General features: G+C 44.6%; 2 protein-coding genes across 4 annotated transcripts in view; one reads left to right on the forward strand and one right to left on the reverse strand.

Annotated features, from left to right (window-relative positions):
• The window catches only part of LRRC63 (leucine rich repeat containing 63), a 17,252-nt gene extending 7,674 nt beyond the window's left edge, over nt 1-9,578 (forward strand). The window contains exons 7-10 of the mRNA XM_044444200.1: nt 3,792-3,928; nt 5,868-5,951; nt 8,861-9,100; nt 9,419-9,578. Of these exons, the coding sequence (XP_044300135.1) occupies nt 3,792-3,928; nt 5,868-5,951; nt 8,861-9,100; nt 9,419-9,578 (621 nt within the window). The remainder of the gene's footprint in view (nt 1-3,791; nt 3,929-5,867; nt 5,952-8,860; nt 9,101-9,418) is intronic.
• A 2,563-nt stretch (nt 9,579-12,141) lies between these two features.
• The window catches only part of ESD (esterase D), a 13,162-nt gene continuing 12,139 nt past the window's right edge, over nt 12,142-13,164 (reverse strand). For all 3 annotated transcript variants that reach the window (XM_044444261.1, XM_044444262.1, XM_044444263.1), the window contains exon 9: nt 12,142-12,357. In XM_044444261.1, coding sequence (XP_044300196.1) covers nt 12,277-12,357 — 81 coding nt within the window. In that variant the 3' untranslated portion in view covers nt 12,142-12,276. The remainder of the gene's footprint in view (nt 12,358-13,164) is intronic.

Raw genomic sequence — 13,164 nt, forward strand, 5'->3', positions numbered from 1 at the left:
AGGCCCGACCCATGAACGTGGACACACTCTGGACCTGGTTTTCTCGATGGGGCAGGAAGAGGGTGGTCTGAGGGTGAGGAATTTATGTCTGACACCCCTGTCATGGTCAGATCACTTCCTCGTGAGGTTTGTGCTTGAGAGCGGCGTCTCCCTCTGTAAGGGTGCGGACTCGATTGTGTGGGTTCGCCCCCAGAGCTGGATGGATCCGGATGGATTCCTGAAGGCCCTGGGGGAGTTTCTGGCTGACAAGACTGGTGCTCCTGTCGAGGCTCTGGTCGAACTATGGAATGGGGAGATGACTAGGGCTGTTGACACGACTAGGGCTGTTGCTCCTAAGTGTCCTCTCCCGCCAGGCAGAGCCCACTCTTCCCCTTGGTATACATCTGAATTGCGGGCGATGAAGCAGGCCGGGAGACGGCTAGAGCATAGGTGGAGGAGATCACGGGATGAGTCTGACTGAACACACTTAAGAACCCATTATCGGGCCTATGCTGTGGCGGTGAGGGCAGCGAAAAAGAAATTCTTCTCCGTTTCCATTGCCTCCTCAAAATGCTGTCCGGCGGAGCTTTTTCGGGTGGTACAAGGGCTGGTCCGTCCTGGCCCTAAGAAAGATCTGGTTCCACCCTCAAAGGACCGCTGTGATGACTTTGCCAAGCATTTCAGGGAGAAAATCACTCAGATTCATCACGAGCTAGACTCTACTAGTGATTCAGAGGCTTCTGGGGAGATACCAATGTCGTTGTCTGGTCCAAACTTAATGGATGAATTTCAGTTATTGCGGCCTGATGATGTGGACAAGGTGCTTGGATGAGTACATCCCACAACTTGCCTATTGGACCCTTGCCCATCTTGGTTAATAAACAACGCCAAGCAAGGGATTGGGACCTGGATCTTGGAAGAGGTTAACACTTCTCTGAGGGAGGGTCGGGTATCTGCCCCTTTAAAGGAGACGGTAGTCCGACCGGTTCTGAAGAAAGCATCACTGGATCCAGAGATGGCCACTAATTATAGACCAGTGGCCAACATCCCATTTCTGGGCAAGGTGTTGGAGTGGGTGGTGGTGGGACAACTCCAAGCACTCTTGGATGAAACTGATTATCTGGACTCATTTCAGTCCAGCTTCAGACCCGGGTACGGTACTGAATCTGCCTTGGTCACCCTGTACAAAGGACAGGGGGAGTGCGTCCCTGTTGGTTCTCCTGGACCTCTCAGCGGCTTTCAATACCATCGACCATGGTATCCTTCTGGATAGGCTAGCGGAATTGGGGGTAGGAGGCACTGCTTTGCAGTGGTTCCGCTCCTATCTCAATGGCCGATTCCACAAGGTGGTGCTGGGAGACTATAGCTCTGCACCATGGCAGCTATGCCATGGAATACCACTGGGATCCATTTTGTCCCCTTTGCTGTTTTACATCTACACGAAACCGCTGGGAGAGGTCATCAGGAGGTGTGGGCTGCGGAATCATCAGTACGCTGATGATACCCAGCTCTACCTCTCATTCTCCACCAATCCAGGTGAGGCAGTGGCTGTGCTGAACCGGTGCCTGGCCGAGGTAATGGGCTGGATGAGGGCCAATAAACTGAAGCTCAATCCAGACAAGATGGAGGTCCTGCTGGTTGGTGGATCGGGCTTCGGGGATGGTGAATTGAACCTAGTCCTGAATGGGGTTGCACTCCCTCTTAGGGACAAGGTCCACAGCTTGGGAGTGCTCCTCGACCCAGAGCTTTCACTGGAAGCTCAGGTGACAGCGGTGGCGAGGAGTGCTTTCTTTCAGCTTCGGCTTATCCATCAGCTGCGTCCCTACCTGGAGAACGACTGCCTGGCAACAGTGACACACGCATTGGTGACTTCCCGACTTGACTTCTGTAATGCACTCTACGTGGGGCTGCCCTTGAAGACAGTCCGGATACTAAAATTGGTTCAAAAGAGAGCTGCCAGGCTGCTGACGGGGGCTGGGCATTATGTTCACATGACTCCAGTTCTCCGTCAGCTTCATTGGCTTCCCATTGAAGTCCAGGTCCAATTCAAGGTGTTGGTGATGACCTATAAAGCCCTTAACGGCTTGGGTCCTGGTTACCTGAAGGAGCGCTTACATCCATATATGCCCGCCCGCCCCTTGAGATCAGTGGGAGAGGCCCTTCTCCGGGAACCCTCCGGGAAGGATATTAGGAGGGTAAGTACGCAGAGGAGGGCTTTCTCTGCGGTGGTGCCCAATCTATGGAATGCGCTCCCCAGAGAGGTCCACCTGGTACCATCGTTATTTGTTTTTCGGTGCCAGGCAAAGACCTTTTTATTCAAACGTTATTTTAATTGTTAATATTATTTATTTATTTTACTCTTTGGCCAGGGCGACTTAATTTATATTGTTTTATGTTATTTATGTTTGTGAGCCGCCCCGAGGCTTCAGCGAATGGGGCGGCATAGAAGTTCCCTAAATAAATAATAAATAAACACATGTTTCTTCAGGGTGATCACTGCCCACCAATTTGAATTGTCTCTGTGGTACTTCTGTGCAAGTAACAGGGAAGATCTGGCTCCTTGGTTTACTGCTTGACTTGAGGGGATAGGTGGCTCCAAATGATGTATCATACCATACCAAGGACAACCTGAGTCCAGAACTTCTAGCATTTCCCACTAGCTGTAGGGCAGTAATTTTGTCTCACTCTGTCCCTTCACCCTGTGCTTTGGGTTCCAATTCCATTTTTTTCTCCATCTTGTAAGTTGGCAAGGAGCATACACTATTATACTAACTATTAAAGTATTTTGGGCCTAGAAAGGGATAATCCTAAGATAAGAGAGTCAGAATTTATGCAGCTGCAGAAATTTGAGAATACCACCAATTGTGGTTTCTCTAATCATAGTACCTGTCTTGGTGGGAATACTGCATCTGATAGAACTGTCCCTACCATGCAGGCTTAAAGTTATAAATGTCTCCCAGGTAGCTGGGAAATGTTGGTAGCTGCTGTTTTTTTCTTTCTGTAAAGATGCATAGGATTGTGCCTTGACGCTGCAGTTCTGTGCACATTTTTCTGGGGGTAAGCCCAATTGAACTCAATGGTAATTACTTCTCAGAAGACATACATAGGATTGCATTGTTGGTAACACATTTGCTACTCTTTCATGACACCCAAACTGAACTACTTGAAGTTTCTGCTGCACTATGCTTAACAATCTGCTAGGGTCCTGGTGCATGCTCTCCTATCTTGAAAAGAGCACCCTTCTTATACAGCTCCTTTAAAGCATCTTTTAGTTTCATGGGGTGGGAAGATTACAGCTCTTTTCACTCAGATAGCCATTTTGATGTTAAGAGCCACCCAACCTTATTTAACACGTGAATTGCAGACTTATGAAAAACAAAGGTGGCACCTGTTCTCATCTAGCTTGGCCCTTGTTTCAGGGGAACAAAAAAAAATGAGATGTTTTGTTGGCACCTCCCCCAAGTTGAGAATTGTATAAGCTGGTCTCCAGCTTGACAATGTAATGTGGAACTGAGCTTTGGCGCACTCTGCTTCAAAATACACCCCATGTAATTATTGGGGTGAATGGCTTCCATTCTGTGGGTAACACTAAAGAAGGTAAACAAAAATCAGGCTTACCTGAAGGAATAGGGGATGGTGAAAATGGCAACCAAGCTTGTTCTATCCCTCAGGGGATGTAATCCACAATGGATAATATAAATTTACTTTAGTACACTAATTGATAACATAATATAAACTTCTAAAGTTGAAATGGTATAGATACATTTGCTATAACAAACATTTTATCTCTTTTCTTGGTTTTTATTCCACAGGTATTTCAGCTTAAACACTTAGAAGTACTAAAGCTCCGAAATAACCCCATTAAATTCATTCCAGATGAGATCAACCAAATGAAGAGCCTTAAATACTTGGTTATGTCCTTCAATTTGCTGACCAGTCTGCCGTCTGGGTACTTAGATTTTTACTTAGATTTGATATATGCAAGATGGAGAGCAGTGAGGAGATGATGTCAATAACTGAGGGCATCTTTTCACACCTGTTTTGAGGGAGAACTGCCAGCTTGGGGGCAGCTGTGCCTGCCCAAGCTATTATGTCACTTGAAGCAAATTATGCTGTCTCCTCTTGAGGCACCATTTTTAATTTATACTCTGCTTTTTAGCCAAATAGCACTCCAATATTACCACAAAAAGATTCCAAATGGCATAAAACATTCAATAGAAGTGCACTTCAAAATGAATAATATGCATAAAATAATTACAGTCTCTTAGTTTCAACAGGCTTCATATCTATCCACAAAGAACTCGGTAAGATATATTTCCAATGATTGGTTGAAAACAATTGAATAGGCCCCATTAGATCTCGCTGGAGATCCTCCCACCCCCACTCCTGCCCTCATATTGTTCATTTCTTGATACCCAGAATGCTGGTTTCTGGTTCTCTCTGGAGGAACCCAAAGGTCCTTGGGAAGTTTTGCAGGGAATTGCAAAATGATAACCTCAGTAATTGCAGACATGCTTACATCAAAGCCAGCATTCCCAGTTCCAGAAGACATTAGGGTGCTTCCAGACAAGGCTTTTATGATACTGTTACTCTGCTTCATTCACATTATTTTGCAGGGGTCCAAATGATGATATCTTCTGTGTTTTCCTACTAACTTCCACTTTGGTCATTTTCCTTATGTCAGTAAATCCTTTAAGGAATTGCTGCACAAGGCCTTCCATCTGATAGTGCTAGGAACACCTCCTCAAGGCTGTTAAAAAAACACTCTTTCCTTTCCGTCGGAAGAGAAAAATATTGCAGGCATGCAGAGAGTTCTTTTTAAAACTTTATTGCAACGAAGGGAACGGAGAGGAACAGTTTCCTTCCCATCCTTCTGTTCACCTGAGCACATGTTCACACACCCCTTTTGAACCCTGCTCCCGCAGCTTGTTCCCTCCTCCTTTCCCCTAATTGGCTAATAGGGTACTGAGAGTTACATTCTTTCCGCCCTGCCCCAACACCGGCCCTTCTTCCCAATCCAGCGGTGGGCTACAATAGGCTCATTTTGTTCTGCCCAGCTTGTCAATTAAACAATCAGGAAGCATTTGGCTCTCCTGCCTACCTGCCTGTTTTCCTATACCTTGTGCTATACGATTTTGACCCCTCCCCACCTTTGAGCTAAGTAATTTTCTTTGTTACTTTTTTAAATCTCTACTCCCTTATTTCAAATCATCCTTTCCCACCTATCAAAGGCACAACCCAGACATATTTAGAAAGAAAAAAGTTCTACAACACCCAGCATTTCCCAACTGGGAATCTATTCTACCTTTAGTCTTCAAGACTTGCCATGCACAGAGTTGTTGACTCTTTTTGGGCCCACCTTTTCCTTTTCTTAGGGCATGCTGGCTGGGGTATGGGGAGAGTTTTGATAGACTCATACGTTGGAAGGGGCCTCGCTGGCCGTCAAGTGCCAGGACATCCAACTTTCAAACCAGCCGCACCCTGCTCAGCTTCCAAAATAAAGCAGGATCAGGAACTTCAGGCTAGGCCTTTTTCTGTCTAAACATGCACTTTTAGAGTTTAAGACTTAGACCAGCCCCTAGGGATCTAAAGAGTGCCACATTTACCTCGATGGATCCCTGTTATATGTGCAGCCATCACCTTTTATTTCATTTAGACTGGCTTGCTTCAAGCAACGCTAAAGCTTATTAAACTTGTATGTAAAACCATCCATCTTTTTGGCAGTTACAAATTAGAGGGCTCAGAGCAGCACTATCTTGATTTAGTGGGTCTCTCCTTGGCAATTTGAGGCCCACTAAATTATACAGTACACATTAGCAGTTCAGCATGTGTGTGATGTGCCATATGTTATATGCTTTAAATATGGTGTTTGCTTTCTTTTTCTGTAGGCTTTTTACATTACCAAATCTTCAGGGCCTTGATGTTTCTTATAATGAAATTGAATCTCTCTCTAGTGATATTGGAAATCTCAGGTATCGGAATAATTTTCCTCCTATAGTATAGTACTTGCATGAAATTGGTCAAATAGATTAAAGAAATGAAAACCAGCAATATTAACAATCTGGCATGCATGACTGTCGACCTATTATAACACTTGTAAGGCAGAATGCCTTGGAACTGCACAGCACTGAATTAGAACAAAGCCTTTTATAGTTTGCCTCATTCTCTAGAAACTTTCTCATAGCCCTGCTCCCTTCCCTAGGGTGGGAATTTTCCTCCCTCTTTTCCTTCCTTATCTAAGGATGGCCCTTTCAAGATGCAGCTCCAACATTCATCCTTGGACTGGTTCCTTCTTGTTCTCTCTTATCTAGAAGTCTCCTATAGCTACAAACACACACATTTTCTCTTTAACCCTACATTGAGGGTTAAACCCTACAGAAGAACTGTATATTTTGCTGAGGTACTGGCAGTAAACACAGTAAGCTAAAATGTGCTGGTATTTTTAGCCATTTTTCCTTGCCCACTTTTCCCCACCCTTTTACCTTCAGCCCCATCCACCCCTACAACTTGGCCATGGGAAACCTTCTCCAAAATGGAATTTGGCCTTGGGCCTGCTTTACAAAGTGGTGTGTGATTTTTCTGGAACTGCCCACTGATAATAAATTGTGCCTTTTGGAAAATTTTGAACAAAAAGCTTTTGAAAACAGTGTATACCAGGGGTCTCAAACTCAACTTACCTGGGGGCCACTGGAAGTAGAGTCTGGGTGAGGCTGGGCCTCATCAAGTATTCCACCACCGCAGTGGTGGTGGGCCGCTCATCCCACGGCTGGCCCGAGTGCTGCTGGCGCTTTGAAGGCCGCAGGGCCCCTCCCCTGTGCCCCGCCCATCCCAGCAACTGGCCCACGGGCGGCGAGTTTGAGACCCCTGGTATATACATTCTGTGTGCTGTTCAGTACCTACTTAAGCCAAACAAGGACGGATTAGGAAGGCTTAAGACAAGCTTTGTTTTGCACTTGTGTGTGATATCAGAATATCCCCTGTGTATGAACTAGTTTATGCAACAGAGCCCACAGCTGGTCTATTTTGTGCCATGGCCAAAGGACAGCATCCTTTTCGGGATCTCAACCAGGGTCTTTCCCAGCCTTGCTGTCTAAGATTCCTTTTAGCTGGAGATGTAAACAATTGAACCTGCAAGCTCTGGGTGTCCAAAGCTAAGTTTTGCCCCTCCAGTACAATTGTGTTTAAAGAACAGAATTCGTGCTGTACTCACCTGGCATTCTGCTTGTTAGAAGCACTGCTGGGTCCTGCATCCAAGGCACCAAATTACCTCTGCACAAGACACTGTTAAAAAAAATAGTCCATAGCTGCAGACTGAGACAGGCTTGGACTGATGGTTTATTATCAGTGAAAAAAACATGTCAAGAACTTCAAATAGAGGAGGGATGGACAGCCATTTTGACCTTGACCTCATGCAGTGATGATTGGTCAGCTGGAGGGGGTGCATGCACACCCCCATTTGCTCACTCACTCTCCTCTCCTTCATCTCAGCATGTGGCAGTTTGGAGGCTTATACTGTACTTCTGTTTGCTGCACACTGATATTTCATTGTACCTCTTCGCTTATACCACTCTGAACTGGGCAGGGATGCACACACACACACACACACAATTTAAATTGGGTGGGAAAGCATGCCAGGATTACTCTTTCTGTATGCCTCCCTCCCCCATATTGTGCTTGATGCTGCTAGCCAAACAGCTGCTTTTCAGGGTTGGTGGACTGCAAGGGTGGCTATCCCTACATGCTTGCCTTCCCATCTGGCACATGCACCACATAGGGCGGCCAGGTGCCCTACTTTACAGACAAATGGTCCTCTATCTGAAAGTGTCCTCTGTTTGAAGGGCTGTCCAGTCCAAGTTAGGTTTCCAAAGAAGGAACCCAAAGAAACTCTAAGAAGGGAATGCAGAGACCTTGGAGTTGTCCATCAGTACTTATCATCTGATCAGCAGGCTGAGTGAGCACACAGCTCACCTGGTCACAGGCTTCCCCACTCTGGTGAGATGCATTATATTTCTTCTTTATATTATGCTCAGGGTGGGCCAACTTTTCGTAACTTGAGGGCCACATGAGGACTTTGACATGGAACCCAGGGGCTGCACAATGAATTACATTTCCATATCATACATGAAATGGTCCACAGTCTATTTAATTTAATATACACAATTAATATATTTAATTAACCATTAAACAAGGGAGAAAACCAGTATGAAGTCTCAGAGCTGGCTTTTCTCTGCAGCTCCTTCTCCAACCACAGCCCAAGCACAATGACCACTCCTCTGGGGTGGCCCATCCCTTTCTTCCTTTCTCCTTTTGTCCAGAAACCCTCCCATGTGACCCCCCACCCCCTCCTTCCTTCTTGGAATTGGTGTGCTGAGCCTTTTGTACTTGAGCAGAATTCCCACTCTTGTTGATAATCACAAAGGCAACTTGGCGCTCATCAACCGGAGTGGCCTGGGGCATGCCGAGGTGAGCTCTCCTGAGGCTGCCAACCCAACCCTCTCTCTTCCTGAGCCTCAAGTCCTTGCAGACTGCATGCTGGGCTGCCCCATACTAACTCTTTCAAAAGTTGGCTCTATGCATATAAATTAGCATGTGCATTTTGTACAAACCCTTGCCTTCCTTTACTGCAACATGTTGTGGGCCAACCTACCTATCACCCAGCTGAGTGGCAGAGGTGGGAAGTAGTAAATTAGGTGGCAGGTGCTTTTATGGGCCTGCACAAGCAAAATTGAAAACTTCCACAGGCCACTCATGTGTGCCATGAAACAGCCTTTATAGTGACCACACTATCTTCTGTGCACGTAAGAGGCCAACTGTACAAATCTTGATGCTGAAGATATGTACAAATGACTTTTGGATTATCTGTTGACCTGTAAATTTTCAGAAGCCTTACTTACCTGAGTCTAGAAGGGAATCTACTGTATGTGTTGCCCTGTGGGCTTTTGAAACTTCAGCTGAGCTGCCTCAAGGTGGAAAACAACTTCTTACATGCTTACTTCTGGAGTGAAATCTGCCAGCTTCAGCCACAACGACTCACCGACATGGCTGCGCTTTGTTTCGCCAAGCACAAGCTGTGGGACAAATATCATGAGATTTCAAAGGCCATTCAAGGGTTATTGCAGAAGTAAGTAAGAGAGAGGCCTCCATCGTTACCAAAGCTTGCCAGGGTAATATTAGGTCCAAGAATTTCCTCAATGATGATGTCAGCAGAAGGTTCCCCTCTTTCTCTGAAATATGAGGATGTGATGCATTGCTGACTTCACTGGTTTTAATAGATTCCTATCGTGATATGTGAAGTGCTCGGAACATTCCAAAGCATTATCTAAATACTAGGGGTTAATAACCAGATCATCCTACTGCTCCAGCTGTAAGCAGCACTTTTTGTTCCTACTTGGTGGGTGAAGTGTAACATAGAATACATCTGCCTGTCTCCCCATTTTAGCGTTACAGTCTGTGATTGCTGCTTGGGACCCTTGTATGGAAACGGTCTTCGGTTCCTTCGCATTTATAAGAACATCTATGGACTCAGACTTCCTTATCTCTTTCATGCTTGCTCACCAACCTGCTACATGGACTATGTGTCTTTAGCTGCCTCGGATTGATGGATATCCCCCTAGCAGTTGAGCTGGTAACTTGCTGAATAAAGAGCTAAGTATTGCATTTGATTGCATGCAGCTGTGACTCTTGGTCTAATGATACTAGTGATATTACTCAGTGCAAAAATTAGCTGGCATAGACTGCACTATTCCTTGTCTCCCTAGCAGGAACAGGACTATCATAGACAGGGTTTCTTTTGTGCTGTATTTCAATTTGTTTCATATGCCTGATATTTTTATAGACTAGATGGACAAAGCATATTGATTAACTGTATTAACATTACTTATGCTGACAATCTGAATATATTAGAATTGGAAATGCAATTGTACAAATAAGAGATTACAATCTTAGCCTGAAAGCAATTCATACAGTTAATTAGAATCTCCTTTTGTTGGCAACAAGCTACATTTTTACTATGCCAATTGTAAATGCAATGGGGTGGTTAAAGGAAGTCCATAAATTGATATTTAGTAGTGCTGAACATGTGTTCAAAATGTGTGATACTACATTTACTGCTATAGTTTCTGTCTTTCCAAGCCATAATAAAACCAAGTGCCATTTATTCACATGCTGCTTGATGAAATCATTTTATTGCTACTTTGGAGTAGGCAAAACTGTAGAACTCTGGTTATTCTCACAGACTTATGTGTATGTGCATGTCTACATACAAACAGGAAATGTATATTGATTGCACAACAAGAGGAGTGTCCTGCTAAACACTATTTAAGCTGCTACTTCAGTGTATTAATAGAAATGAGCAGAAAACATTCTCACTGGCAAATCTGAAAGCTAGATTATGTTGGTGGTGGTTTAGAGTCTTAGGGTGTGCCTGCACAATCTGTTGCCGTATATCTGTAAAATGTTTTTACAGCAGCTTACCTATTCCCTTTTATTGTGGCACTGCACAACCACCTCCTGTTTGTAATCCATCCTTTTTTTAACAACCACAACCAGCACCAGCTTTGTCAGCTTTTTGAGATGTGTTGGAGGGTTTGAGATTGTGTTACATTAACATTTGACCACAATGTAATATCTAATGCTTAGACTTCATTTCATAAAAACTCTCTCTCTGCTCCTGTTTCTTCTTTACTTATATATTTTCCCCCAACCACTATCTTTCTGATAAAGTGGAACACTTCAGTTGGTGCAGAATAGAGCTGCCAGGTTGCTGACAGGGACTGGGCGTTGTTCTCATATAACCCCAGTTCTCCGTCAGCTTCACTGGCTCCCGATTGAAGTCCGAACCCAATTCAAGGTGTTGGTTATGACCTATAAAGCCCTCAACAGCTTGGGACCTGGTTATCTAAAGGAACGCTTGCGTCCATATATGCTCTCCTGCCCCAGATCGGCAGCAGAGGCCCTCCTCTGGGAACCCTCCGTGAATGATATTAGGAGGGCGAGTACCCGGAGGGCGGCCTTCTCTACGGTGGCGCCCCACCTATGGAATGCGCTCCCCAGAGGTCTGCCTGGTGCCATCGTTATTTGTTTTTCAGCGCCAGGCTAAGACCTTTTTATTTAAAATTTATTTTAATTGTTAATATTATTTATTTATAGGATTTTAAATTTTTAAGCCAAGATGTTACCAGGCTTTTTAATCTTTAATTGTATTGTTATTTCTATGTTTTAACTATGCTGTGAGCCGCCCTGAGGCTTTGTTGCGATGGGGGCGGCGTAGAAATGTTTTAAACAAATACAGAAACAATAAAATTTGTTGCAGCATCCAAGGTTCTTTGCCTTGACAAAGTAAGAGAGTCTCCCCTCTGGAATGCACAAGGAAGAAAAGACTCTAGGTCTTCTTCAGGTTTGCTCAACCATTTACAAAGTATTTTGTAGCAGCTACAAAACAGGAATTTGATTGCCTCCCCCCATCAATGGCACTTGGCCTGTCTCACTTCTACTCCAGCAAGAAGTCTGTGCGAAAAGAGTATTTCTTTCCTGATGGTTTTCACCTTCAAGGGCTTCCACTTCACTTCTACGCCTATAAGAAGCAAGCATGCAAAGCAGTGTAGCCACATGGATTCGTGTGTGTTGTGTTTGAATCCAAAGAAGATCCTTCCTCAAAGAAACAAATGTGTGAAATAGCTGCATTTTATCCTCAGAACAACCTTGTGAAGTAGGTAAGGCTGAGAGAGCAACTTATCCAAGGAGCTGCATGGCTGAGATGGAGAGGCAGAAATTCAAGTTGCTAGACAGTTTCGCCCCCTGCTTCTAAATCCTGCTTCTAAATACAGGGTACAATACAACATTATCGTATATAGAGAGATGCATAGTATGGCATAGAGGTTAGTGTTGGCCTGGCATTCAGGATCTCACCATGGAATTTCAGGATGGTTTGTTGCCCCAAAAGAAGCCATCCTGTGGGAAGCAGTCTGTATTCTGACAATACAGTAGTCCTCTATATTTAAGAATGGGCTGTTGTGTTGTGTGAACCCAACCACTGTTTGGCTGAAGCAGGGATATCATAATATCATAGCTCAGACTGCCAGTCCTGCTTCCAACTGTGTTGCTGAGCAAAAAGTAACAGCAATATTCCCAAGAGAGGTTACAGTCATTCAAAAACAAGAGAAACATATTCAAACATTTATTCAGAAAAGCAAAATCAGGACTGCAATAGGCATTTACTGCATACAATGTATTCCTTATTTCCTCTTATATCTTCAATTGTTCTGTATGGTCAGAGGATGCCCATGGCAAGTACTCTTGTCAAGCATTGAGGTATTTTGCATGGTGCCTGATATGGTCATTAATGAATGTCGCTATGAAGTAGTAACTGTGATCATAGCCCTGGAGAGAAGAGAAGAGAAGAGCAATCACTTGCAGAAGGCAAGCTGATTATTTATTGCAGACTGTCAAGGTGTCTTCAAAACCCTCCCTAGCCTGGTGCCCTCTGGTTGTGTTGAACTGCAACTCCTGTAATCATGGGAGAGCCAGGGATGATCCATAGGGTGATCCAGGAACTGGAAACAAAGCCCTGTGAGGAGAGAGTGAGAGAACTGGGCCTGTTTAGCCTTGAGAAGGGAAGACTGAGGGGAGATATGATAGTACTCTACAAGTACTTGAAAGGCTGTCACAAAGAGGAAAGCCAGAATCTCTTCTCAGTCATGCTGGAGTGCAGGGCACAGAATATAGGCTCAAGTTACAGGAAGCCAGGTTCCAGCTAGATTTTAAGAAAAAAAATTCTGACTGTTAGAGCACTACAACAATGGAACTAATTACCTGGGGAGGTTGTGGGCTCTCCCACACTAGAGGCATTCAAGGTGCAACTGGACAGCCCTCTCAGAGAGATGGTCTAATTTGGTATCCTGCACTGAACAGGGAGTTGGACCCAATGGCCTTCTGGCCCCTTCCAACTCTACTATTCTATAATTCTATGATGCTGTGATTCTATGCTGAATGTTCAAAGATTGTTTTTGAGTTGCCTTAGGATTTTGTGTGTTAATAGGAACTGTAGAGATATATACAGAACAATTAAAACATTGCCTATACTTTCCATCAGAAGAGGGGAGAGCTACCATCATCCTTTACTACTACATCATCCTTTACTTCCGCCTGGCGCCGTCGTTATTTGTTTTTCGGCGCCAGGCGAAGACC

The sequence above is a fragment of the Varanus komodoensis genome, unplaced genomic scaffold (assembly GCF_004798865.1).
Source record: "Varanus komodoensis strain SLA01 unplaced genomic scaffold, ASM479886v1 scaffold44_3, whole genome shotgun sequence".
Lineage (NCBI taxonomy): Eukaryota > Metazoa > Chordata > Lepidosauria > Squamata > Varanidae > Varanus > Varanus komodoensis.